The following is a 27,754-nucleotide window of genomic DNA, read 5'->3' as shown; positions in this document are numbered from 1 at the left end:
CATATAACTACTGAAATTGTTTCCTCCTTTAATCTGCTAATGACATGGATTTATGTTAATAAGTTTTGAACATTTTAAACAAAACAGCCTTCTTGGGATATACCAAGCTTGATGGACTTAATTTACTAATACCTTTGAAAAGACTTCTGCATATTTATTCAATAATAAGACTGACTTTTTTTTTTTTTTTTTTTTTTTTTTGAGATGGAGTCTCGCTCTGTCACCTGGGCTGGAGTGCAGTGGCATGATCTCAGCTCACCGCAACCTCCGCCTGCTGGGTTTAAGCGATTCTCCTGCCTCAGCCTCCCAAGTAGCTGGGATTACAGGTGCCTGCCACCACTCCCGGCTAATTTTTATATTTTTAGTAGAGATGGGGTTGCACCATGTTGGCCAGGCTGGTCTCGATCTCCTAACCTCGAGTGATCTGCCTGCCTCAGCCTCCCAAAGTGCTGAGATTAGAGACGTAAGCCACCATGCGTGGCCAATAAGACTGACTTTTAATTTTCCTTTCTTGTACTGTTCTTGTCTTGTTTTGGTATCAAGGTTATATTAGCCTCATAAAAGGAGTTAAGAAGTGCTCGCTCTTTCTATTTTCTGAAGGAGTCTGCTAAGTATGAGAACTCTCTATTTCATGAATGATTGATAAAACTCTCTCGGAAACTGTCTAGACCTTATGGAAATATTTCAGTAATAGTTACAAAGCTATTCAAGTTGTCTGTTTCTTCTTTAATCAATTTTGGTAGTTACAGAATTTTGGAACTTTTTCGACTTCAGTATTTATTGGCAGAAAGTTGCTTATAACATTCCCTTTATCTTTTTAATCTCTGCAGCAGCTGCAATGTCATCCCCAATTTTATTCCTAACATTTTTTGTCTTGATGAGTACAGTGGTTTGTCAGTTGCAGTGGTATTTTCAAATAAATGACTTTTGCAATGTTTCTCTCCTGGCTCTTTGTTTTTTTCATTCATTTCTATTCTTATGTTTATTATTATATTTGTCATTTCTTTCATTCTATTTGAACTTATTCTGTTGTACATTTATTTGTTTGTTTATTTATTTAATTGAGATGGAGTCTTGCTAGGTTAGGCCAGGCTGGTCTCAAACTCCTGGCCTCAGATGATCCTCCTGGCTTGGCCTCCCAAAGTGCTGGGACTACAGGCGTGAGCCATCACACCAGCCTACTGTAATTTTATAAAGCCGATGCTTAGTTCATAGATTGTTTTTCATTTATTCTCTAATACGAGCACTCAAGTTATTTCTTAAGAGGATTTTCCTCCCTGAGGACACTTGTCCCCCACTACCAAGAGGTTCTCTGAGCCAGCCCCTCATCCCCTCAACCTTCCATAACACGCCCCTTCTCAGGGAGAGAAGCAAGGATTGGCCAGACTAGTGGAAAGACAGCATTTTCCTAGAAGGTATGTGCATTACTTTACTAAAGGGATTGTCTAAATTGTTGGGCTAGAATAAGCTTTAAATTGGACTTCATATTAAGGGTACACCTCCCCCACACCACCCATCAATTTGCTGGGCTTGTGAAACACCCAAATTTAGGTATCATAATCAATCAATCGATATCTAATTTCAGTGTGAGTTACATTTTATGATTTTGTTATAATAATTATAAGTAATAATTTCATTATCTGAAACTTTTATTTATTTATTTATTTATTTATTTATTTAGACAGAGTCTCACTCTGTCACCCAGGCTAGAGTACAGTGGCTCTAGAGTGCTTGGCTCACTGCAACCTCCGCCTCCCGAGTTCAACTGATTCTCATGCCTCAGCCTCCCAGGTAGCTGTGATTACAGGCACATGCCATCATGCCCGCCTAATTTTTGTATGTTTAGTCTATTAGACGGGGTTTCAACATGTTGGCCAGGCTGGTCTCGAACTCTTGACCTCAGGTGATCCACCCGCCTCAGCCTCCCAAAGTGCTGGGATTATAGGCATGAGACTGAGACAGGGTCTCACTATATCGACCAGGCTGGTCTCGATCTCCTGGGCTCAAGCGATCCTCCTGCCTTGTCCTCCCAAACTGCTGGGATTCCACACATGATCACCTTTTTAATAGGAACACATCATAATGAAAGGATGGAAGTAAAATATTTTAAAAACCACTTCCAGGCCAGGCGTGGTAGCCCACGCCTGTAATCCCAGCCCTCTGGGAGGCTGAGGCGGGCGGATCACTGGAGCTCAGGAGTTCGAGACCAGCCTGGCCAACATGGTGAAACTCCCACCTCTACCAAAAAATACAAAAATTTAGGCAGGCATGGTGGCAAGAGCCTGTGGTCCTAGCTACTTGGGAGGCTGAGGTGGGCAAATCGCTTGAGCCAGGGAGGCAGAGGTTGCAGTGAGCCGAGATCATGCCACCCTGCTCTCCACCCTGGGTGATAGAGCCAGACCCCATCTCAAAAAAAAAAAAAAAAAGTACAAATTATTTAATATAAATGTCACATTTTGGGAGGGATGATGCTGGGAGTGTCTAGAGATTTAATGTGCAAACAAGGACTATAGTAAATATAATTGCAATATGAGGGATTTCTGCTAAACGAGATCTTAGCTGCTCCTGCCACACACATGAAAAAGAGTAACTAAGGGAGACGATGCATATGTTAATTTGCTTCCCCGTATAACCATTTTACTGCCTGTATGTATCCCATAGCATCATGTTGTATACCTTAAGTATACATAATAAAATTTATTTATAAATTAGCAGAGGCTTGATAAATATTAATTAATGGTGCCAAAAAATTACCTTTCTTTTGTGGGTTCAAAATCTATGATAATTTTATGTATTTATTTATGATTAGCTTTCATATGGCCTTTAAAAAAAATAGGCAAATGGAAGCTTAGCCTAGATGTTTCTTAGGTATTTCAAATTTAAGGTATCAGGAATCAAACCCATTATCCTACTGAGAATGTGGGCTAATCTACAAGATAATTTGCTAAGACTCTTCAAAAAAGCAAACAAACAAACAAACAAAAAAATCAGGCCAGGCGCGGTGGCTCATGCCTGTAATCCCAGCACTCACTCTGGGAGGCTGAGGCAGGCAGATCACTTGAGGTCAGGAGTTTGAGACCAGCCTGATCAACATGGCGAAATCCCATCTCTACTAAAAATACAAAAATTAGCTGGGCGAGGTGGTGCATGCCTGTAATCCCAGCTACTTGGGAGGCTGAGGCAGGAGAATTGCTTGAACCTGGGAGGTGGAGGTTGTGGTGAGCTGAGATTGTGCCACTTCATCCCAGCCTGGGGGACAGAGCAAGACCCTGTCTAGAAAAAATAAAAATAAAAAGAAATGAAGGTGATGGAGATGGAGAAGATGTCCTACATTAAAAGAGATAATGCAGGGGCCGGGTACAGTGGCTCATGTCTGTAATCAAGGCACTCTGGGAAGCCAAGGTGGGAGGATGGCTTGAGCCCGGGATGTCGAGACAAGCCTGGGCAACGTATTGAAACCTCGTCTCTACTAAAAATAAAAATAAATTAGCCGGATGTGGTGGTGCACATGTATAGTCCGAGCTATCTGGCGGGGGGCGGGGCAGGGGAGTGCTAAGGCAAGAAGATTGCTGAGCCCAGGAGGTGGAGGCTGCAGTGAACCATGATGGCACCATTGCACTGCAGCCTGGGTTACCGAGCCAGACCCTGTCTCAAAAAAAAAAAAAAAAAAAAAAAAAACTTTTTAAAATAGAAAATTAGATAGACAGATTTCCAAATGTAATGTGTGAACCTGACTGGACCTCAGTTGCGAGGAGGGCCATTATAAAAGACATCTTGGGGATAATTGGAAAAATTTGATTTTGGATCAAATATGAGATGACCTGGAATTACTGTGAATTTTCCCAGGTGTGATATTTGTGGTTATTGTGGTAATGTAGGAGAATGCTAATAATTCCTTAACTTCGGGAGCCTTCCACGTGTGTTTGAGGGACACAGTGCCTGCTTCTGCAACTTACTTCTGAATGTTCAGCAAAAGTGGTGGGCAGGGAGGGGAGGGGGGAGGTACATGGGGTGAAATGTTAGCAACTGTGGATCTGGGTAAAGAGCGTATAGGTGGGCCGGGCGCAGTGGCTTACGCCTGTAATCCCAGCACTTTCGGAGGTCGAAGCGGGCGGATTACCTGAGGTCAGGAATGAGAGACCAGCCTGACCAGTATGATGAAACCCCGTCTCTACTAAAAATACAAAACTCAGCTGAGCATGATGGTGGCGCATGCCTGTAATCCCAGCTACTTGGGAGGCTGAGGCAGGAGAATTGCTTAAATCCAGGAGGCGGAGGTTGCAGCGAGCCGAGATTGTGCCATTGCACTCCAGCCTGGGCAACAAGAGTGAAAATCTGTCTCAAAAAAAAAAAAAAAAAGCATACAGGTATTCACTGTACTAATCTTTCCATTTTTACACAGCTTTGAAATTTTTCAATAAGAAAGAAAAACAAGCAAACACCTAGAAAGCACACTGAACTCTTTGAGCGAGAGAACTAGGAAGCCAGTGGGTCTCCCAAAAGCCGCTGGACAGGTAACAGAACAGGTAAGATCAAATGTGGGCAGGTGTCAGGTAACAGCCTCACTCATCAACTACGGGCTTGGAGATGAAGTTCTGAGAAAAAGACTGTTCAAGTCCATCCAAGCCCTGGGATGCGGGTGTCCTGCTGGCCGGACCAAGCTACGTGCATGGGGGCTGAATGAGGCAGGAAGAAGATCATAAGAAGAGAGGGGTACTGTTCTGCCCTCGAAAATTTCCAGCCATCACCAACTGCTGTGTCTTCTTTCTACGCTGGTCCCTTTTGATGTCCTGAAATCGCCTCTCTGTCTTTGGCTACAATCGCCCTGGCCTCCTTCATTCACTCACTCCCTGCTCTTGCTCCCAGCTGATGAATTTCCCAAATGGAAGCCTGACAACTTGCTCTAGAGCTCTGGGCCCAGGAACCCAGCCTTCCATATATAAGGCCCACATCACCTGTGTCCCAAGAGGAACCTACTGTATCTCACGGCCATATCTCTCCTGTATCTCACGGCCACATCTCTCCTGTCCCTTCCCCCATGTGTTCCCTGTGACTTAGCAGTTGCAAGAAAATAAAATCCCTGCCAGGCACAGTGGCTCACATCTGTAATCCCAGCACTTTGGGAGGTCAAAGCAGGTGGATCACCTGAGGTCAGGAGATCGAGACCAGCCTGGCCAACATGGTGAAACTGCATCTCTACTAAAAATAGAGAAATTAGCTGGGTGTGGTGGTGCACACCTGCAATCTCATTTGCTGGGGAGGCTGAGACAGGAGAATCACTTGAACCTGGGAGACGGAGGTTGCAGTGAGACTAGATTGCACCACTGGACTGTAGCCTGAGTGACAGGGCAAGACTCTGTCGCCAAAAAAAAAAAAAAAAAAAATCCCTAAGACTGTACCAATATGGGCTCTTTCAGAGGCTTTGGAAATGTCTCGTTTCCTTTCCTTATTAGCCTGCTATGATTCCACTTTCTGTTTTTCCGTCGGGAGAAGCTAAAGAGGTGAGATTCAATAAATCCGCAAGAATAATATAATTTCTGGTTTTCTAAACATCACTGAATCTTCACACAAAGGGCTGGCAAAGAGTGTCACTCACGTGGAGCCCAGTCCCCTCTATGGCTGCTGTTCCCGCTAACAGGTAGCCAGGGCGGATGTCCCAGGTGACTTGCCACCCACGTGCCGTCTGCCAGATGGCTCCGTCCTTCTCTGGAAGGATCCGTTAGAAACCACTTCCTTCTACTGAGCCTAGGCTTGCTCCTCGTGGCTTCTGCCAGATGCTCTGTGTTTCAAGCCTGTGATCAAGTGGCCTCCCTGTGCCCCCGCCAGCCTCTCAGCAAAGCACCACACTTATGGCACACACTCATGGCAGTGGCAGCCCCAGACCAGCTCAGGGGGACAAGGCGACTTCCTAGAGGGGATGCATGGGCTCCTAAAGGCCGTAGCGCCAACAACCTGCCTGTTGCAACCACACACGGGGCACTTCTGCTGGCAATCCACCACAGCTCTGTGTATTCTGAGCATAGCTTCCTTTTCCAGGAGGGCTTTCACCAAGGACCCAATGGAAAATCACATCACAGAGTGCAAAATCTGCACGACGCTGGGTCGGAGCAGCCGGGAAGGCACCATCTGGGCAGCACCTTTTGCCCGGAGCATTTCTTTAATGTGAATAAAAAGACCAATTAGCCACGAAGGGTGGCTCAGGATAGAAAATGAATAGAAAAGCTTACCTCTCCTTGGAAACTCTTCAGCAGCGGCGCTACCTGCTTGCGCAAATCCTGGAGCAGGAGGCGGAGGTCAGGAAGCAGCCATTTGAGAAGGAGAAAGAAGGGAAACATTGGTTAAGGCCTCCTAAAAACAGCGTGGCAGTCAGTGCTAATTATCACTATCTAAAGCAAGCCTGGGACCTCACCCATTCCTGCACTCCTAAAACATCAATAACGCCAACTGGCGCTTCAGGATTTAAATTTATTTAAGAATACAACGAGGTGGTTCTTTGTTGTTCTTGTTGTTGAAGACAGAGTCTCATTCTGTTGACCAGGCTGGAGCACAGTGGCACAACCCTGGCTCACTGCAACCTCTGCCTCCTGGGCTAGAGTCATCCTCCCACCTCAGCCTCCCAAGTAGCTGAGACTACAGGCGTACGCCACCATGCCTGGTTAATTTTTGTATTTTTTTGTAGAGACAGGGTTTCATCATGTCATCCAGGTGAGGGTCAAACTCCTGGGCTTAAGAGATGTGCCCACCCTAGCATCCCAAAGTGCTGGGATTACAGGTGTGAGCCACCGCACCTGGCCTACAACGATGTTTTATTTCTACTAACTCCTGGTCACATATACCTCATTTTGAATGTGCTACAGACTAAAGCTTTTGCTGATGTCAGTCTAAGTGAGATAATTTGCTTAGAATAAAATAGACTAGAATGGGGGGTTTGCCTGGCTGTTTCTATCTGAAATGGACCTGGGCCACTGCACTGTATTTTAGCTGCCTCTTCTTTTTTTTTGAGATGGAGTCTCGCTCTGTCGCCTAATCTGGAGTGCAGTGGCAAGATCTCAGCTCACTGCAACCTCTGCCTTCTGGGTTTGAGTGATTCTCTCACCTCAGCCTCCCGAGTAAGTGGGACTACAGGCGCCCGGCTAATGTTTGTATTTGTAGTAGAGATGGGTTTTTGCCATGTTGGCCAAGGTGGTCTGGAACTCCTAATCTCAGGTGATCCGCCCACCTTCATCTCCCAAAGTGCTGGGATTACAGGTGTGAGCCACCATGGCCAGCCCTAGCTGCCATTTTAATGCACTGTTAAGTCGGAGATACAGCCTGTTTTGAATCCACATCTGACAGAGTCACAATAAATTTTATCCCATGCCACCAGTGCCCATTTCGAAACACCAGGACATCCCATAGGTGCATGCTTATGATCTTGTTCAGAGCATTTTATTTAAAATGAAGTAACTGAGAAAGTGCTTCAAAAACTTTGAAAAGACTCGACTAAGATAATATCTTATTTACTGAAAGTTTAGGCATTGAAACTTTTTTTTTTTTTTTTTTTAAGACGGAGTCTCACTGTTGCCTAGGCTGGAGTGCAGTGGCGAGATCTCGGCTTACTGCAACCTACACCTCCCAGGTTCAAGTGATTCTCCTGCCTCAACCTCCTGAGTAGCTGGGACTACAGGTGCCCACCACCATGCCTGGCTAATTTTTGTATTTTTAGTAGAGACGGGGTTTCACCATGTTGGCTAGGCTGTTCTCAAACTCCTGACCGTAGGTGATCCGCCCACCTCAGCCTCCCAAAGTGCTGGGATTACAGGCATGAGCCACCGGGCTGGGCCTACATTTTAGTTGATGAAGCCTTCTGAGAATCTGAGGAAAGCTACTGACCTTGCCATTAGAAATAAAACTCTGCAAATTATTTTATCAGAGGCTTCCTAAGTAAGACCTATCAAGATCCCAGATGAAAAAGTCTTCTTATTCAACACATACAGCCATATGTGCTTATTCATATTTAAATATAACTTAAAGTTAAATAAATTTGGAAAATTCAGTTTCTTAGTTACCCTAGCCACAGTTCAAGGATTCGGTAGCCACCCGTTGCTGGTGGCTACTGCTTCCAACCATGCAGACACAGAATTTTTCCATCATTGCAGAGGGACCTACAGGACAGGCCTGTACAGCAAGCTTTTGTTTTTTAGAGACAGGGTCTTGCTCTGTCATCCAGGTTAGAGTGTAGTGGTGTGATCATAGCTCACTGCAGCCTCAACTTCCTGGGTTCAAGTGATCCTCCCACCTCAGCCTCCCAAGTAGCTGGGACTACAGGCGCACACCATCATGCCTTGCTAATTTTCTTATTTTTTTGTAGAGATAAGGGTCTTGCTATGTTGCCCAGGCTGGTCTTGAATTCCTGGACTCAAGCGATCTGCCTGTCTTGATCTCCCACAGTGCTAGGATTACAGGTGTGAACCACTGCACCTGGCCACTGTACCACAAGTTTTTTGACAAATATCACCACAGCCCACGTTATTTTGTATTGTGATCCTGTAGAAACATTTGGTCAGGAAGCATTATAATTTCCCTTTTAACTATATACTGTTCCAAAGGATGCATTTCTAAACGTGATACCATTATTTCCTTGGAGAAGTCAATCCTGTTACTTCCTCAACTAGATGATTTTCTATTTTTTTACACCAGGCTCCATGACAAAAAATAATCAGATTCTTTACCAATCTTTTTTTTTTCCCACCTAAGACGGGGTCTGGCTCTGTCACCCAGGCTGGAGTACAGTGGCATGATCTCGGCTCACTGTAACCTCCACCTCCCAGGTTCAAGGGATCCTCTCACCTCAACTTCCCATGTAGCTGGGACCACAGGCATGCGCCACCACACCCGGCTAGTTTTTGTATTTTTCATAGAGACAGGATTTCACTATGTTGCCCAGGCTGGTCTTGAACTCCCAGGTTCAAGCGATATGCCTGCCTTGGTCTCCTGAAGTGCTGTGGATTACAGGCGTGAGCCACCATGCCTGGCCACCAATCTCTTTTTATATAAATAAGGCTATCTGTGGTCAGCACCAATAATAGCCCGCCAGAGATAACCACGTCCTCATAGCTGGCGCCTGTGAATGTGTTAGATTGCAATGGTAAAAGGGGCTTTTGCAGATGGGATTATGTCAGGGATCATGAGTTAGGAGATGACCCTGGATTATCCAGGTGGGCCCGGTGTAATCCCAGTGCTCCTAGTAAGAGACAGGCAGGAGGCTCAGAGTCAGAGGAGATCTGAGGACGGACGCAGAGGTCGGAATGCTATAGGAATGCCGGTAGCGCGAGAGGCTGGAAACTGCCAGGAAACTGATTCTCCCCCAGAGCTTCTAATAGGAACACAACTCTGGCTGACACCTTGATTCCAGCCTGGGGAATCCATCCCACTTTGGACTCCTGAACTCGAGCACTGTCACATGATAAATTTCTGTTGTTTTAAGCCACTCGGCGCATGGCAGGTTGCGACAGCAGCAACAGGAAGCTAACACATCACCGCATTTCACCCACTGTGCTTTTCAGAAAGGTAGAGGACAACATATAACACAAAGGGTAACAAGGGAAAAGAGGGTGGAAGGCGTAAAGAATGATGGGGGAAGATTACTATGATCCCAGCAGGGTCCAGGGAAAATGACCATGGGGCCTGGCACACAGTGGGGACTCAAAAGACATGGAAAGGGTGCATGAGGGAATGAATGGAAGAATAGCTATGGCTGGGCACGCTGGCTCACACCTGTAATCCCAGCACTTTGGGAGGCTGAGGCAAGTGGATCACCTGAGGTCAGGAGTTTGAGACCAGCCTGGCCAGCATGACGAAACCCCATCTCTACTCAAAATATAAAAATAAGCTGGGCGTGGTGGTGCATGCCTGTAGTCCAGGTTACTCAGGAGGCTGAGGTGGGAGGATCGCTTAAACCGCGGAGGCAGAGGCTGCAGTGAGCTGAGACTGCACCAATGCCCTCTAGCCTGGGTGACAGAGTGAGACTCTGTCTCAAAGAAAAAACAAAAAAAGGCTTAACAAGGGCTCAGATTCAGAGGGGAAGGAGACAAGTCAGATGAGGTCATGGAATGAGAAAGCTGGTGTGGCTGAGAGATTTCAGATTATAGCAGAGAAATGGAAGAGGGCAGAGCTGGATGGAGGAGAGCAGGGGGCTGGGGCGCAGGGGCAAGGCCAGGCCCTGAATGGCAGTGTGCCTTAGCAGGCATGCTCCTGGCTTACCCCCAACCCTGCCAACCTGGCACAGGGCCAGCCTCACGCAAACACCAGCTCTGAGAAGTACAGGAGATGATACAATTATTTCTATATTCTGTTACAGCATTCCAGAAAGGCAGAAGGGCTATGCCTTTTATAATGTCCTTAAATAAAGCAAACTCCTCTCACCCTATCCATGTATTTTTTTCCCTTTTGAGCATATTCATGTCTCCTAACAGACCTACAAAAATAACCTTTTTGATATTAAAGCTACATGTGTGTTTGTACACACACTCACGCACGCACACATATTTAAAGACAGTTGAAGAGGGAAAAACCACTATATACTCACACGTATCATACACAAACTGATATATATGTACTTCAAGCTGCCAGCCAAAAATCACTCATTCTAATTTCATCTTTGGCAGTTTCAGAAATTCCCGATCCAATTCTGCTGCCTGCAAATATTATTCAGTTTTGTACTAAACTAAGAAGAAAGATACAAAGATGTTCAATTCTGGCCAGGCACGGCGGCTCACGCCTATAGTCCCAGCACATTGGGAGGCTCCCCACCTCAACCCGGGGGGTTGAGGCTGCAAGTGAGCCAAGATCATGCCATTACACTCCAGCCTGGGTAACAGAGAGAGACTCTGTCTCAAAAAAGATGCTCAATTCTGACCCACAGAATTCTCCATCGTCGGTTAGCAAGGACATGATACGATTTACTGTCTTTCTAGAACACAGCACTCTCTTTGCTGTCTGGACAGCACCAGAAAATGCAGACTCTGCCACTTACTGGTCCTCATGCACACCCGCACAATCCTTCTTTGTGGTCATAAACTGGAAAAAGTGGGGTTCAGGCTGGCCAAAACCACAGTGGAACAAATGATAAGGAGGCAGTGAACACATTTAAAAACTTTTTTGCGGGGAGGGGGATGGAGTCTCGCTCTGTCACCCAGGCTGGAGTGCAGTGACGTGACCTCGGCTCACTGCAACCTCCACCCCCCAGGTTCAAGCGATTCTCCTGCTTCAGCCTCCCAAGTAGCTGAGACTATAGGTGCGAGCCACCCCGCCCTGCTAATTTTTGTACTTTTAGTAGAGACAAGTTTTCACCACGTTGGCCAGGCTGGTCTCGAACTCCTGACCTCAAGTAATCTGCCCACCTCGGCCTCCCAAAGTGCTGGGATTACAGGCTTGAGCCACTGCACCCGGCCATGTTTTAAAACTTAATTACTTCAAGTTACACACTTAATTCAGTTATATACTTAATTCAGGTTTGTCAGTGATGTTTTCACCTTGTTTCCATCCCATCCCATCTATTGGGCAAAAAGCAACAAACATCTTAATGCACAGAAAGTGATGTTCTTGAGATAATTCCAATCATATGCCTTTTGGCGAAAGCCAAAATAGCTCATGTCAACCTCCTCTCCTTTGAGTACACAGCAAATAAATGATGTTTGCACAGAGATGTTTCTATGTGGAAGGATTTCCATTCTTTTCTTTTTCTTTTCTTTTTTTTTTTTTTTTTGAGACAGTGTCTCGCTCTTCCAGGCTGGAGTGCAGTGGCTCAATCATAGCTCACTGCAGTCGTGACCTCCCGGGCATGAGCAATCCTCCCATCTCAGCACCCCGAGCAGCTGGAACTAGAGGCATGCACCACCATGTCCGGCAAATTTTTGCATTTTTTGTAGAGACGGGGTTTCGCCATGTTGCCCAGGCTGATTTCAAACTCCTAGGCTCAAGTGATCCACCCACATCAGCCTCCCAGAGTGCTGGGATTACAGGCGTGTGCTACTGTGTCTGGCCGGATTTCCATTATTCTCGAAACTGCTGATTCACAACTCAGTTTTTAGGTCAGAGAACTGAACAGCAAAATGCTATTAAGGAATTTTCTAGGTAATGCCAATTGCTGGAGGAAACCATTCTGACGTAAAAGCAAAATAGAGACAAAATCATCATGCAGTGTTCAATTGCACCTGTAACGTACGAGCGGGAGTCATAACACACACACTCCCGAGCCCTCTCTGGAAGGCTCTGCTCCATCTTAGGGCCTCGTGCTCCCAATTCCCATGAGCTCTCTTCCACTCCCCATATCCCAGAGTCGCGTGCCAGGGACCCAGAGCTGGTGACACGCTGAGCTGCTGCATGGAGGTTCACCTCTGTCTGCAGGAGCGAGAGGCTCACTGGAATCAGCACAAACACAATGCACACATAGAAGGAGGCTGTGAATTACAAACACATCTCCAAAGTCATCAAGTCATTTCTGTTTTTAAAATATCTGGGCCGGGTGTGGTGGCTCACACCTGTATTCCCAGCACTTCGAGAGGCTGAAGCGGGCAGATCACCTGAGGTCAGGAGTTGGAGACCAGTCTGACCAACATGGAGAAACCCCATCTCTACTAACAAAAAATACAAAATTAAGTGGGCATGGTGGTGCATGCCTATAATCCCAGCTACTCAGAAGGCTGAGGCAGGAGAATCGCTTCAACCCAGGAAACTCCATCCAAAAAAAAAAAAAGAAAGAAAAAAAAAGTATCTGGTAGCTCACAACTGTAATCCCAGCACTTTGGGAGGCCAAGGCAGGAGGATTGCTTGAGCCCAGGCATTCGGGACCAGCTTGGGCAACGTGGTGAAATCCCGTCTCTAGAAAAAAATACAAAAATTAGTGAGTATGGTGGTGCAGGCTTGTAGTCCTATCTATTTTGGAGGCTGAGGTGGAGGATGGCTTGAGCCTAGGAGTTTGGGACGGCAGTGAGCTATGACTGTGCCACTGTAATCCAGCCTGGGTGACAGAGCAAGACCCTGTCTCCAAATGGGGAAAAAAAAAAAATCTGATAATCCAGGTTTTTCTGGATGTCTTTTTCATCCTACAGTAACTTGGATACTTTTCTGGGAAATAACCCTGACTGCATTTAAGAGGTACAACATCTCTTGGTGGTACCCCATCCTGTACAGTGACAGTTCAGGGGTGGGACCCTTTCTCCTTTGGAGACAATGTAGTCTTTCCAAGAGCACTAGGGCAGGGTGGGGGTAGTGAGGGGCTGAACTGGGTCACTTCTGAAAGACTTGATTCTGACTCTCACAAGGTTGTTGCCAATGGTGCTAGAGGTGGGGACCCTTAGGGACCTGGCCCTGTGGCTTGGCCTGTTGTCACCTTCTGTTCCAGATCTCCCCCATCTGGGGTAATTCTCCGCTCTTGCCTCTCCCCTCTCCTCTGGTCTTAGCTCACTTTGTAATTTCTTTTTTTTTTTTTTCCAAACGGAGTTTTGCTCTTGTCACCCAGGCTGGAGTGCAGTGGCGCGATCTCAGCTCACTGCAACCTCTGCCTCCTGGGTTCAAGCAATTCTCCTGCCTCAGCTTCCCAAGTAGCTGGGATTACAGGCGCCTGCCACCATGCCCAGCTAATTTTTGTATTTTTAGTAGAGACGGGGTTTCACCATGTTGGCCAGGCTGGTCTTGAACTCCTGACCTCAAGGGATCCACCTGCCTCGGCCTCCTAAAGTGTTGGGATTACAGGCGTGAGCCACCACGCCTGACCCCAATGTCTTTTTATAAGGTCCTGGTAGCAGCAATGAGAGAACAGTAATTACTAATGAAAGAAAAAATGTTCTTAGTATTTATTTTCCTGGATGTCACGTTAGATAGCTGTAAGTTTCCCTTATCAATGTATACAAGAGCTCAGACCAGGTATGGAGTCTTTAAAAACAAGACAATATATATTATATGATATGTGGACTGTAGACCTCAACTTAAAATCCAGTTCAGTGAAAAATGAAGTTTCTTTTGTTCCAGGATACTGAAACCGTCACTTCCCATCTCATCTGAAGATGAACCATATAACCATCAACACGGCATCGTTCCTTTGGTTACTTTTATAGATGAACACATATTCCTTCCAGTCCTTGTGATAGAAAAGGGTAATTTTAAATGGCATTGAAACTCAAGTATTAAATAAAAAATATCTTTCTATACAACAGCAGACAGTAAGTATGTCCTGGCAATTTCTCAAAGATTTTAGTTCACAGGTTTGAGAAAAATTCCATTAGCTTTAATTATTTATCAGCAGTCAATTTAGATTACTGTTCTTGACCTATTTTTACAGTGTATAGGCCACCCAGCAATGAAATAAATGAATAGTCTTTTTCAACAATGGCTGATTTTCTGAAATAAAAGAAATCTGGTTTAAAGGAGGAATGAAACCCCAAACATGTAATTACCACAATATATAACCCGCCACGCTGCTTTTGTAGTTGGATAAAATGCACATCTTTGTGAGTTTTTTGGTTATTAAATAAGATTATCTTGAAAGGGATAAACTCACTCCTGCTATAATTTCTTCCCATTTAAATGTCTTTGTGCCATTTAAAACACGTTCCGTGTCCTGGCAGAGTCTCCAATGCTGATGCTGTGGCTTTTGCGTGGTACGTGGTACAACTCCACCATGGGAAGGGCTGGCTTTGGGGGACTGGTGGGATTGGGAACTGAGATGAGGGTGCAGGATTTCAACATAGGGTGCCTGCTGGTAAGCAGCGAGGGGTACCCTGAAGCTGCAGGTGGGGACCCCTGAGTTCCCGATCAAGAGGGGATCTGCAAGACTTGTCTGATGATGAGACCGGGCATGGTGGCTCATACCTGTAATCCCAGCACTTTGGGAGGCCAAGGCAGGTGGATCACATGAGGGCAGGAGTTCAAGACCAGCCTCGCCAACATGGTGAAACCCCAACTCTACTAAAAATAGAAAAATTAGCCAGGCGTGGTGGCATGTGCCTTTAATCCCAGCTACTCCAAAGGCCAAGGCAGAATTGCTTGAACCCGGGAGGCGGAGGCTGCAGTGAGCCGAGATTGTGCCACTGCACTCCAGCCTGGGCAACAGAATGAGACTATGTCTCAAAAAACAAACAAACAAAAAAAGACTTGTCTGATGTTGAAAAGTGGGGTGGGAGGGGGGGCGCGGGGGTGGTTATCTAAGTGGTAATGCCTGAATGTGGACCGAGGAGGATAAAGGCTGAGGATGGTGCAAAGGACTAAGAAGAAGGGCAGATTCGAACTGCACAGAGGCCGTGATCTGGCAGCACGTGGCCACGGCTCAGGATTATGGTGGAGCCTGGATGCCAATGCCACTAAGCCAACGATCCTCAAAGCAGGGTCTGGGGACTCCCGGCTCCCCAGATCCTTTCATGGATCCACAAGGTCAAAACTATTCTTGTTACTTGCCTTTTCCTCGCCTTCTCCCGCAAGTGTACAGTGGAGTTTTCCAGATGCCTGCGATGTGTGATGATAGCCTCACTCTGACACCAGTGGCTTGTGTGTTTGTGTGTTCCTGTGCTTTGCAGACTCCTCAGCTTTCATGTCTAACACAGTCAATACTGAGAGATACAGCGCATGCACGCACGCACGCACGCACGCACACACTCAAGCTCTCCGGAGTCCTCAATTTTAAGAGACTGAAACTTTGAGAAATGGTTGCACTAAGGCTTCTTCTGGTCTCAGAGCTGAGAACTGCTCATTGTCAAGGGAAAGGCTGTTTGTCCACTCTGAGATCCTGTGTGTGGCCTCAGGGGCAGCTCAGACAGGACAGCCAGAGCCTCGTTGGCATCTGGGGATCAGACACCCCAGTGAGAGGGGCATGCAAGCGCCAGCTCCAGTACCCTGGGCTGGATCTTCCCTGCCTAGTCTCCAAAGCCATGTGTCCTGGGCTAGCCCACCTGGCACAGGAATTTCCTGCAGGACTGTCCTCATGGCCAAGGGATCAGTGGTAGGAAATGGGAGAAGCCAAATTCAGGCTCCATTGGTTAATTCTCTTAAATAAGTCTGATTTGACTCTAGGTCTGATTTCAAAATATTCTTCCAGGTCCCTTTCTGAATAACTGCTCATGTCGAAACCTCTGACTGGGCACAGTGGCTCACACCTGTAATCCCTGCACGTTGGGAGGCCCAGACAGGAGGATTGTTTGAGGCCAGGAGTTCAAGACCAGTCTAGGCAAGAGAGGGAGACTCCTGCTCTACAAAAAGTTTCTAAAAAAATTACCCAGGCATGGTGGCAAGTGCCTATAGTGCGAGCTACTCGGAAGGGTGAGGTGGGAGGATCACTTGAGCCCAGGAGGTTGAGGCTACAGTGAGCTATAATCATGCCACTGCACTCCAGCCTGGGTGACAGAGCAAGACTTCATCTCAAAAATAAACAAATCTCTAGTTACATTTCAGAACTTTGAAAATACATCTGTGATTTACTGATGTATCTATACATCAATTACATCAATAGATTTGGAACTTGTCAGAGAGGAACCACATGTTTTTCTGAGACAGAGTCTCGCTCTGTTGCCCAGGCTGGAGTGCAGTGGTGTGATCTTGGCTTACTGCAACCTCCGCCTCCCAGGCTCAAGCGATTCTCATGCCTCAGCCACCTGAGTAGCTGGGATTACAGGTGTGTGTCACCATACCTGGCTAATTTTTGTATTTTTTAGTAGAGATGGGGTTTCTCCATGTTGGCCAGGCTGATCTGAAACTCCTGACCTCAGGTGATCCACCCATCTCGGCCTACCGAAGCACTGGGTTACAGGCGTGAGCCACCGCACCGGCCCACATATTGTATTTTAATTTATTCAAAAACCATTTGAGCATTAACTACGAGCAGTGAATGAGACAGTCACAGTCCCTGCCCTCAGGGAGCTTATGTTCTAGCGAGAATGGTGAGGTCTCAATTTCTAGGAGACATTTGAGGAGATGTACATTCCTCCGTTCTATTCCTGGGCCAAAGGATGGTGCTAGGTTCGGGGCAGACACAGTGAATACTTGTGGATTGAATGAATGAAGAGATGCTCTTCCCAGACTCATCACCAAGCTCACTTTTTTTTTTTTTTTGAGACGGAGTCTCCCTGTGTCCCCCAGGCCGGAGTGCAGTGGTGCAATCTTGGCTCACTGCAACCTCCGCCTCCCAGGTTCAAGCAATTCTCCTGCCTCAATCTCCTGAGTAGCTGGGAGTATAGGCGCCCACTACCACGTCAGGCTAATTTTTGCATTTTTAGTAGAGACAAGGTTTCACCGTGTTGGCCAGGCTGGTCTCAAACTCCTGACCTCAGGTGATCTACCCACCTCGGCCTCCCAAAGTGATGGGATTACAGGCATGAGCCACCACGCCCAGCCCAAGCTAATGTTTTATGGACATTGCTGCAAAGGGGACTCCTGTGCTAGACAGGGATGGACCCCAAAGGCACCATTTCACCCCAGGACTCTCTGAAACCAACCAGGACGTGTGACTCCGACTTTTGCCACTGTGTCATTTATTCCAGATCTTAGGCCCTGCTAATATTTAGACAAATGGGCTGTTTAAAATCAGAACGCAGATTAATCCTTCCTCTTAGTACTTTCAGGAGTCTATCCGTAAGAATAATCAGAGATGTAGGCAGAGATTTATGCACAAGAATGTTCAGCATGAGTTTAGAACAGAGAACAACTGGGAACAATGTGGATTCCGACACCAGGGGAGTACTTATGAGAGAATTCTACTAAAGCAATACAATTGCATATTAGGTACTCAGTATAATTCTTTGTAAGGAACGAGGTCTCGCTCTGTCGTCCAGGCTGGAGTGCAGGGGTGTGGTCATGGCTCAGTGTAATCTGGAGTATCATTATTTTTTGGAGTATCATTATTTTTTGAAGAACAGCAAAGACTTGGAATGAGGCATGTGACTTCCATTTATGCGACAGATGTTTGTTGAGTGGCTATTTTGGGCCTTCCGGCCCTGTTTTAGGGGCTCCTTCAATCATGAGCAAAGACCACAGGCTGCTGTGCCTCCTGGGCCTCTGTTGTGTGGCAGGTGAGACATGAGTCAAATCACCACCAGCATGGATGACACTTAGCTGTGGCCGGTGCTGCAGAAGGGCATGCGGAGCGAAGGGAGTTTAAGAGGCAAGCCTGGCCGGGCACAGGGGCATGTGCCTGTAATCCCAGCACTTTGGGAGGTTAAGGCGAGAGGACTGCTTTAGCTCTGGAGCTCAACACCAGCCTGGGCAACATAACCAGACCCCATCTCTACTAAAAATCAAAAAAATTAGCTGGGTGTGGTGGCATGAGCCTGTCATCCCAGCTACTTGGGAGGCTAAGGGAGGATCGCTTGAGCCTAGGAGGTCGAGACCACCCTGGGCAACAGAGCAAGATCCCATCTCTACAAAAAAATTTTAAAAAGTAGCCACGTGTAGTGGCATGTGCCTGTAATCCCAGCTACTTGGGAGTGAGGTGGGAGGACTGCTTGAGCCTAGGAGGTCATGGCTGCAGTGAGTCGTGATCGCACCACCACACTCCAGCCTGGTGACAGGGTGAGACCCTGCTTCCAAAAAAAGAAGAAGAAAAAAAGAGGCAGACCTGACCCTAGACAGGAGAGAAGGCTCCTTTGGGGAAGGAGCACGTGAACTCGGATCTGGACGATGCATAGCGGGCGGATGAGTGAAAGGAGCCACGAACTTTTATAAAGCTTGTTTACAGTCTGATCCCAACATGATAACAATGAATCTCACACACATATAAGCATTTGGACACCACCACCAGGAAAGACATCAGTATGAAATGGGAGATGTTTCTAAGTGAACACAATTATGGTTTTTCTTTTTCCTTTGTCTTTAAATAAACTGTATCCTTTCGGCTGGATGCGGTGGCTCACACCTGTAACCCCAGCACTTTGGGAGGCTGAAGTGGGTAGATCACCTGAGGTCAGGAGTTCGAGACCAGCCTGGCCAACACAGTGAAACCCCGTCTCTACTTAAAATACAAAAATTAGCTGGGCATGGTGGTGTGTGCCTGTAGTCCAAGCTACTTGGGAGGCTGAGGCAGGAGAATTGCGTGAACCTGGGAGGCGGAGGTTGCAGTGAGCCGAGATCACGCCACTGCACTCCAGCCTGGGTGACAGAGTGAGACTCCATCCCAAAAATAAAATAAAATCAGATCTCAGGCACTCTCCTTTTGCAGTTCCAGTTTGATTTTGTTTCACCGCCTGGATGCCTGACTTCACATTTATTCATCGCTTGTGTGCATCTAGTTTACCTAAAATTAAGCAGCTTGAAAAAGACATCCTTTCGTCTTAGGTTCATAATCAGCACATATTGTTTATTAATATTTACTAGCTTCACAGAGCTGCTCAGAGGAATAATTAATAATGAACGATGGGTAAATCTACTTGCAGACACAAAGCATGGTGGACACGGAGGCAGGATCTTGGCAAGGCACCTGGTAACCCATGTGCAGCCAGAAAGAAAGAGCTAAGCGGTAACCTCACAATTTTTAGATGCTTTTTTTTTTTTTTTTTGGTGGTGGTTGGGGGATACTACAGAGCCACTGGCATCAAAAATGTAGCCCATAATTTCTTAATTTCTAAATGGAATTATTTATACCATACAGATAGCAACCAAGCCTAAGCAACATGTAACTTAGGGGGCAACTAGGGAATTTAAACCTTTGAAACTAGATTTTATGTTTAAAGACGCTCAGAGACTTCCCAACGGATTATCCCAACCTAGCAGGCGAAGGAGAAACAAAAACTTCCAAGCAAAGAAAGGCTTCCTGGACCTCCCCGACTTTAGCATCCCCGATGGCAGAGCAGCACGCGGCTAGGAAGCGGACCTAACGTCACTGCAGCCAAGAAAGTCCATTCAAGGGCACCAAAGAAGCAGCAACTTAGTTTCATCCAGTTTTATCCAGTAGGTCCCAGCCCTTGGAGACCCCAGAGGGCTCTGCAGAGCGTAGAGAGTATCTAAAAAGAAGTCTAATTTGTATTGATCTCTATGCCCAACTTTGCAATTCTCAGGATGCGTGCTGTTTTAAAATGAGCACATTTCACAGGAAATTCTGGGTGGGAAATGGTGGCTGTGTTGTGGGAGTGAGTGGTGGCCATACCGAGTACCCCTTATGTCTGTCTTTTGAGATACTATGAATGTAGCTTCTAAAAGGTGTGTCTAACAGCAACCCGCTTCGAAGGCCACAGAGGTCGGTCTCTTGTGAGCTTGCTGCCCAGGAGAGTTCCAGGGACCTGAACAGAGATAGACACAGTTTAGAAGCTGCTGGACCTGAAGGATACACACGGCTCAGTACCTGTTTTGCAACCTGTCCCTGTATATGGAGCCACAAATTGCACCTTACTCAATAACAGATTAAAACAAAAAACAGGCTGGGCATGTTGATGCATGCCTATAATCCCAGCACTTTGGGAGGCTGAGGTGGGAGGATTGCTTGAGCCCAGGAGTTCGAGACCAGCTTGGGCAACATGGCGAGACCCTGTCTCTACAAAAAATACAAAAATTAGCCAGGCATGGTGGTGTGTGCCTATGGTCCCAGCTACTCGGGAGGCTGAGGTGGAAGGATGGCTTAGCCCAGAGAGGTCGAGGCTGCAGTGAGCCGTGACTGTGCCACTGCACTCCAGCCTGGGAGACAGAACAAGCCCTTTCTCAAAAAAATAACAAAATGAAATGAGAAGCGTTTGCATATGAGTCAATCAGTCAAGAAAGCAGAGAACCCTCTATTTCTGGAGTGACTAGCCACAGAAAATACGCTGTATACGTGAGCTTGGATCTATGGAAAATTGTTGATGCTTAGAGAATTATTATGTGTTTGGTCAATAACTGCCTTTTGAATACTTTTGGAATTCCTCTAAGCAAGCTTTCTCAGGCCTGTTCCCAAATAGTGACTTTCATGCGGTCCTGGAATTTTCTTCTGAATACACAACATGGCTTCTTTGTAATGAAACAATTTAGGAAAGAAATACAGTTGAAGACATTCTATATCTCTTGGCTGGAGCTGCTGGCCCTGGTAGATGAATCATAGAAGTCCATAAATGTCGAGCAAATTTGCACAGACTTTTCTTTTACTACCATATATGGCAAATATAGATCTATTTATCTCCATCTTGACATTAGCTTCGGCGATTTTTGTACCTTATTGTCTTTCTTACAAATTTCTCTTGATCTACGTCTCAGCCACACAAGACAGCATGTCCAAAGACAGTAACGTCATTCATAACCCTGGGACGGTGCTTTATTTTTTTTTGGTATGACGGCAGAATGGCAGAATGTTTAAACTAGTAAGTATTTGAGGTAGATCAAAGTACCTAGCTATTTACATTCTTGCTACATCTTAGCGAACACCACAGGGCCGTAAGGATTACTGCAAGAATTTAACCCGAACAAGTTTTCTCCCCCAAGGAATTAGGTGTTTCTTATCACACATTTGGGAATCAGCTGAAAAACCGTGGTTGGTGCTGACTGCTTTTGATATATTCCTTAAAGAGATGAATACTGAAAATATTTTCAGGATTCTAAAAGCTGACTTGCTGGGAAATTCCATGACCGGCTAAGATGATTTAAGAATTCTCTGGGGGAATGCTTGCTTCATTCATTCATTCATTCCTTCATTCCTTCATTAAATTTGTACTGAGAGACAGAGATACAAAGACGGACAACCCCCCCCCCCCCGCCCCCACTCTCCAGGACACAGAGTGGACACGGGAATGTATACCTTCTGGAAGCAGCCAGGGCCATCTCTTCATGACCCCGGGCAGTACCTTCAAAGAGTCCAGTCAGAGAGGACGCTGGGGAAAGTAGAGTGACTAGTCTATCTTCTGCTTTCATTATCATATTCCCCCATGTGACAAGTACAAAATCTTCAGCTACAACCTTTAAAAGCTACTGAAGGCCAGGCACAGTGGCTCACGCTTATAATCCTAGCACTTTGGGAGGCCAAGCCAGGTGCATGACTTGAGGTCATGAGTTCGAGACCAGCCTGGCCTACATGGTGAAACCCCGTTTCTACTAAAAATACAAAAATTAGCCAGGCATGGTGGCACGCACCTATAGTCCCAGCTACTTCGGAGGCTGAGACATGAGAATTGCTTCAACCCGGGAGGCGGAGGTTGCAGTGAGCCGAGATCGCACCACTGTACTCCAGCCTGGGCAACAGAGTAAGACCCCATCTCTTAAAGAAAAATTCTAAATAAATAAAATACATTTTTTTAAAAAAGCAAATCCTGTGAAATCAACAATATGGTAGACTATGTTTAAAACCTAATTGGGTGAAATTATTTTAGAATACCCTTTCAAAGAGTCCTTTCTGTAGTCCAAAATTATCTGAAATAAATAAATAAATTCAAGTGTCAACCAGCATGGCCAACATGGTGAAACCCCGTCTCTACTAAAAATACAAAAATTAGCCAGGTGTGGTGATGGGCGCCTGTAATCCTAGCTACTTGGGAGGCTGAGGTTGGAGAATCGCTTGAACCCAGGGACCAGCGATCACACCATTGCACTCCAGCCTGGGTGACAAGACCGAAATTCCGTCTCAAAATAAAAAAATAAATTCAAGTGTCTAAGTAAGATAATAAAAATCCTCTCACCCTGCCGCCGAAAATGAGAGGCGTGTACCTCCGTGTCCTGCCCTGGTTAGGTACCGACTCCACCGGGTAGTTCTCCCACCCACAGGGAGTTCACCAAAAAAGGCAGAAGGCCAGGTGCGGTGGCTCATGTCTGTAATCTCAGCACTTTGGGAGGCCAAGGTGGGCAGGTCACCTGAGGTCAGGAGTTCAAGACCAGCCTGGCCAACACGGTGAAACCCGTCTCTACTAAAAACACAAAATTAGCTGGGCATGGTGGCGCACACTTGTAATCCCAGCTACCTGGGAGGCTGAGGCAGGAGAATCACTTGAACCCGGGAGGAAAAATAAATAAATAAGCAAGCAAGCAAGCAAGCAGAAGAGACCATGTTTGTCTCCAAAATCCCATCACCAGCGTATGAGAATAGCAAAACTGAAGAGAAACGCATTGGTGGTCTCGGGGAAGGGGCTGTAGGGGCTGAGCAGCTCCCGCCAGGCAGAGGATCACGAAATCCAAACGTGTCCTCTGAACGCCCACTGCGCTCTCAGTGCTGGGCTTGGCCACAGTTTGGTGTGAATGCTTCAAGACTCACACCAAATCCTTGCCATGAATACACCATACAATGATATATCCGGAGACGGCTTACTCGAACAAAGAGACCGTCAATAACAATATAATTTTACTTTTTTTTGTTGTTTTTCTGAGATGGAGTTTTGCTCTTGTTGCCCAGGCTGGAGTGCAATGGCATGATCTTGGCTCACTGCAACCTCCGCCTCCCAGGTTCAAGTGATTCTCCTACTTCAGCCTCCTGAGTAGCTGGGATTACAGGCATGTGCCACCATGCCCGGCTAATTTTTTGTATTTTTAGTAGAGATGGGGGTTTCTCCATGTTGGTCAGGCTGGTCTCACACTCTCGACCTCAGGTTATCCGCCCACCTCGGCCTCCCAATGTGCTGGGACTACAGGCATGAGCCACCACGCCTGGCCAATATAATTTTACTTTTATAAAATGATATCCATGCTTTCAGCTTAGACACAAAGCACAACCGGCATCTTTTAGCGTGGTCCTCACGCCCGCCAGCAGAACTCCTTCACTGAGTTTCCTCAATGTCTTTTAGACACCTCTTCATCCTATAAATGTGCCACACATGCATGTGACATGTCCCTATGCACACACATATTTACTTAAATACGCACACACACATACAAACGAGTAACAGACAATGTCATCTCTACTTCCTTCCCTTTCCCGGAAGCTACAGGTATGTACATCACATGTATGTTGCCTGATATGAAAGAGAGGCCCAATCACGAATTCCATGATACAGATTTAAGAGATGCTATGCATGGTCCACTTGGTGAATCTCCCTTTCTTATGTAAGCACATATGCAAGTCAGTTTTTGTTTTTTTTTTTTTTTGAGACAGAGTCTTCTTGTTCTGTTGCCCAGGCTGGAGTACAGTGGCGTGATCTCAGCTCACTGCAACCTCCACCTCTGGGTTCAAGTGATTCTCCTGCTTCAGCCTCCTGAGTAGCTGGGGCTACAGGCACTCACCACCATGCCTGGCTAATTTTTGTATTATTTAGTAGAGACGGGGTTTCACCATGTTGGCCAGGCTGGTCTCGAACTCCTGACCTCAGGTGATCTGCCCACCCCCGCCTCCAAAGTGCTGGGATTACAGGCATGAGCCACCGCACCCAGCTGCACCCTTGCTGTTTCATATCATGGAATCTAGCACCGGCAGCAAGGGAGGCCGCCCACCTCACTCTTTCTTTTTTAAGAAGTCCGCTGTTCTGAGAGGTCAGAGCAACCTTTCTTTCGTTTTCAAGCTCCCCATGTGTGCTGGAGAGGCTGTCTTTATAGGTTTTAACATGTACCAACCAGAGATTAAGCTAAGTGAGGCACGCCAGTCACGAAGGCTCACTGAAATTATGCCTGCTAATCTTTTAAATGGCAAGAACGTTAGGCAGCACAAAAGGAATGTTAGTAATTCCAAAGCTTTTACCCAACTGAGGAGGTTTAAATTTACAGGAACATGTACTAGAGATAAAGAAGTCCAAGGCCGTTGGCCAACCTGTCTGCCACGCTGGTGTGCAGAAGAACAGAAGATTCTGTAAGGAGAGAGAAGGGGTGGAGGCTGGAAGATGGGCAGAGGGCCAGGGTTTAAGACCTGGCGTGGGCCTGAACTCACCTGAATCATTTTACTTGTAGTAAGAGGCTACAGGTTGGGTGCAGTGGTTCATGCCTGGAATCTCAACACTTTGGGAGGCCAAGGCGGGAGGATCACCTGAGGTCAGGAGTTCGAGACCAGCCTGAGCAACATAGCAAGATCCCACCTCTAAAAGAGAAACTGGGTTCCCTGGTCTGGACTGAGCAATTTCTTTGGCCTTCTTAGAAATGAGCCGCTCTGCAGCCCCACGCAGCCTTTCTTCAGTGTGTACATTAGGGTGCTGTGAGGCCCAGGTGAGGGGTGTCACCTGGCCACATCCGTGGAGGGATCCTAACACCATCATTTGTGCGGTCAGCATCATGACAGCCACTCCACTGTTCTAGATGCTTCCGAACAGCCCTTCAGGTATGGAATCATCCCTGTCGTGTAAATAGGAAATCTGGAATTCCCAGAGGTTATACATTGCACCTGAGGCCATCTGGCTACAATCCCAACTCTGGGTGCGGCTGGCGCCAAAGCTACTACACCATGCTGCCTTCTAAGCTGCATTTCATCTGGAACCGCTGTGGCTGGCAGGCCGAGCCTCTGAACACTGCAATTCAGGTTAATCATGCAGACCTGCTGGAGCACGCGGGGCCGAGGGTTCCCTGTACCTCCCTTCTCTCCCCTGCTGTATGGATCTCTGACCTCACTACTGGCAGGCCTGAACTGCCATGAGTGATCAAGAACCTGAGAGGCCTCTGATCTGCTCCACCCACATCTGTGCCCACCAGGAAAAACAAAAATCCTGATAAAAGACCTGGGGTGCGCATCAGGATTCACCATGACTGTGCTGTGGTCTCGCCTCCTGAAAAGCTATTTTGTTAATCGTAAGTAGGCAGTTTGACAATTGCTCAATGTTCAGGCCCTACCCCACGTCCTGTCCTAGTCAAGGTCAGGGAAGGAAAGGTGCCTTGTCCCCAGGCATGTGGGCCCCCAGCAGAGCAGGACAGGCTGGGGACCTGGGGTTCTTGGGCTCTTTTGATTGGGGGCTGAACACTGGTCATATCCCAACCTCTAGAGAGGGCAGAGGAGGACAGACACGCACTCTGCACCTCAGGGATTACACGAGGAGAATAAAGACACGCACACGACCGAAATACCAGGCAGGAAATGAAATGTGCCGAAAGACAGGCGCAGCTAGCCTACAACGGGGGCCCAAGGAATGAAAATCCCTCTTTGCTGGGCTGGGGGCACCTGAATTGGGTGATATTTGCCACAGAGGGGCGAGTAGAGGTGGGGGGGCTTTCTAGAAAGAGACAAGATACAAACAGAAGGAAAAAAGAGGAGATCCAGAGATACAAACAAGGTGAAGCTGATGGAGTAAGACATGGGAGAGGGGGCCAGCGGGGACAGGCTCCCAGATCACCGAAGCCCCTAGAAGAACCCAGACATGGCCTGAGAGGCGGGTGGACGGCCACCAGCCATGCAAAAGGTAGTACGCAGAGACCAGACCAGGGTCTGCTTCAGGAAGGTGACTCCTGCTAAAGGACAGGCCAGAGGGGAAAGCCTGGAGATGGAAGATACCAGCTGGGAAATACAAGTTTGGACGAAGGTAACAGAAACAGAAGTGGTGCCTGTAATCCCAGCACTTTGGGAGGCCAAGGCAGGTAGATCACCTGAGGTCAGGAGTTCGAGACCAGCCTGACCAACATGGTGAAACCCTGCCTCTACTAAAAATACAAAAATTAGCCGGGTGTGGTGGCGGGTGCCTGTAGTCCCAGCTACTCAGGAGGCTGAGACAGTAGAATTGCTTGAACCCAGGAGGCGGAGGTTGCAGTGAGCCGAGATCGCACCACTGCACTCCAGCCTGGGTGACAAGAGTGAGACTCTATCTCAAAAAAACAAAAACAAAAACAAAAACAAAAACAAAAAACACCAGAGGTGGGTGGTGGCGAGGGAGGGGGGAGGAGGAAGACAACGTTCCCCAGAATTAAAATAAACTGGACTTGGCAAGCAGACTGATGGGAACAGGAGAGAGTGGGGCTTTGTAGAAGTTTAGGGCCCAGGTGAGGGTGGCAGCCCCTGCCACAAGCCAGACAGGAGGGGTACAAGCCAGGAACTGATCTGGTGGTGAAGATGATGAGAAATCCACGTGGGAAATACCCGGAGCTGGCAGGACTTCCACAGAGAACCGAGGCCCTGGCACCCAGGGGCGGAGGGTGGGAGGTGAGGAGGTTCTGTGGCCAGGGTGCTTGGAAATGTCCCCTTAACAGGAGAGGGGAAGAGAACAGAAAGGCTGCAACAACTAAAAACTATAAGGGGCAAAAGGCTGAGACCTGTGGAAGAGCCGAGGGCCTCAGTGAGTGAGTGGTCTGATCTGAGAATGAACTGAGGGGTTCAAAGTCAGAGAGGGCCATGGCTTAGGTACAGGAGGCCGAGGCTGCAGTGAGCCAGGATCGCGCCCCTGCACTCCAGCCTGCGCGACAGAGCGAGACCCTGTCTCAAAAATTCAATCAGTAAAAAATGAAATACAAACAAAATAAAAATTCAGAGGGCTATCAGTGAAGACCTCGGGGCATCTAGGCTCCGTGCATGGGGTCTGTTCCTTGGATGAGGCCAGCAGCAAAGATGAGAGATCCACCCCAAGGCAGCTCGCGCAGAGCCACTGCCAAGCAGAGGAGGAGGCCCGCGCTGGCGAAATCTACAAGAAATACACTTTTGTGTGGGAAATCTAAGAAGCAAGGGCTTTCCGCTGCATCCCGGCCTGCACCATGGTGGGCGGGGACGGCTTCTTGCTCCTCTCGCACACCCAGCATGGAGCAGCCCCTTGCACCCTTGGCAGTGACGCCTGATGCATCCAGTGGTTTTATTCCACATCTGCCCGTCACAAACTGTTCTAGATTAAATCAGTTTCTGAAGATGACAGCCCAAACCCATTCACCAATAACCTTATTTTCCCTAAAAGAAAAATTCATTCTAGGGCCGGGCACGGTGGCTCACGCCTGTAATCCCAGCACTTTGGGAGGCTGAAGC

General features: G+C 47.2%; 1 protein-coding gene across 12 annotated transcripts in view; it reads right to left on the bottom strand.

Annotated features, from left to right (window-relative positions):
- Positions 1-27,754, bottom strand: part of CUX1 (cut like homeobox 1) — a 468,245-nt gene that overhangs the window by 250,272 nt on the left and 190,219 nt on the right. For all 12 annotated transcript variants that reach the window (XM_054656168.2, XM_054656169.2, XM_003949225.6 and 9 more), the window contains exon 3: positions 6,228-6,275. In XM_054656168.2, coding sequence (XP_054512143.1) covers positions 6,228-6,275 — 48 coding nt within the window. The remainder of the gene's footprint in view (positions 1-6,227; positions 6,276-27,754) is intronic.

Source organism: Pan troglodytes, chromosome 6 (assembly GCF_028858775.2).
Source record: "Pan troglodytes isolate AG18354 chromosome 6, NHGRI_mPanTro3-v2.0_pri, whole genome shotgun sequence".
Taxonomy (NCBI): domain Eukaryota; kingdom Metazoa; phylum Chordata; class Mammalia; order Primates; family Hominidae; genus Pan; species Pan troglodytes.
This window is presented reverse-complemented; position numbering and strand designations above follow the sequence as displayed.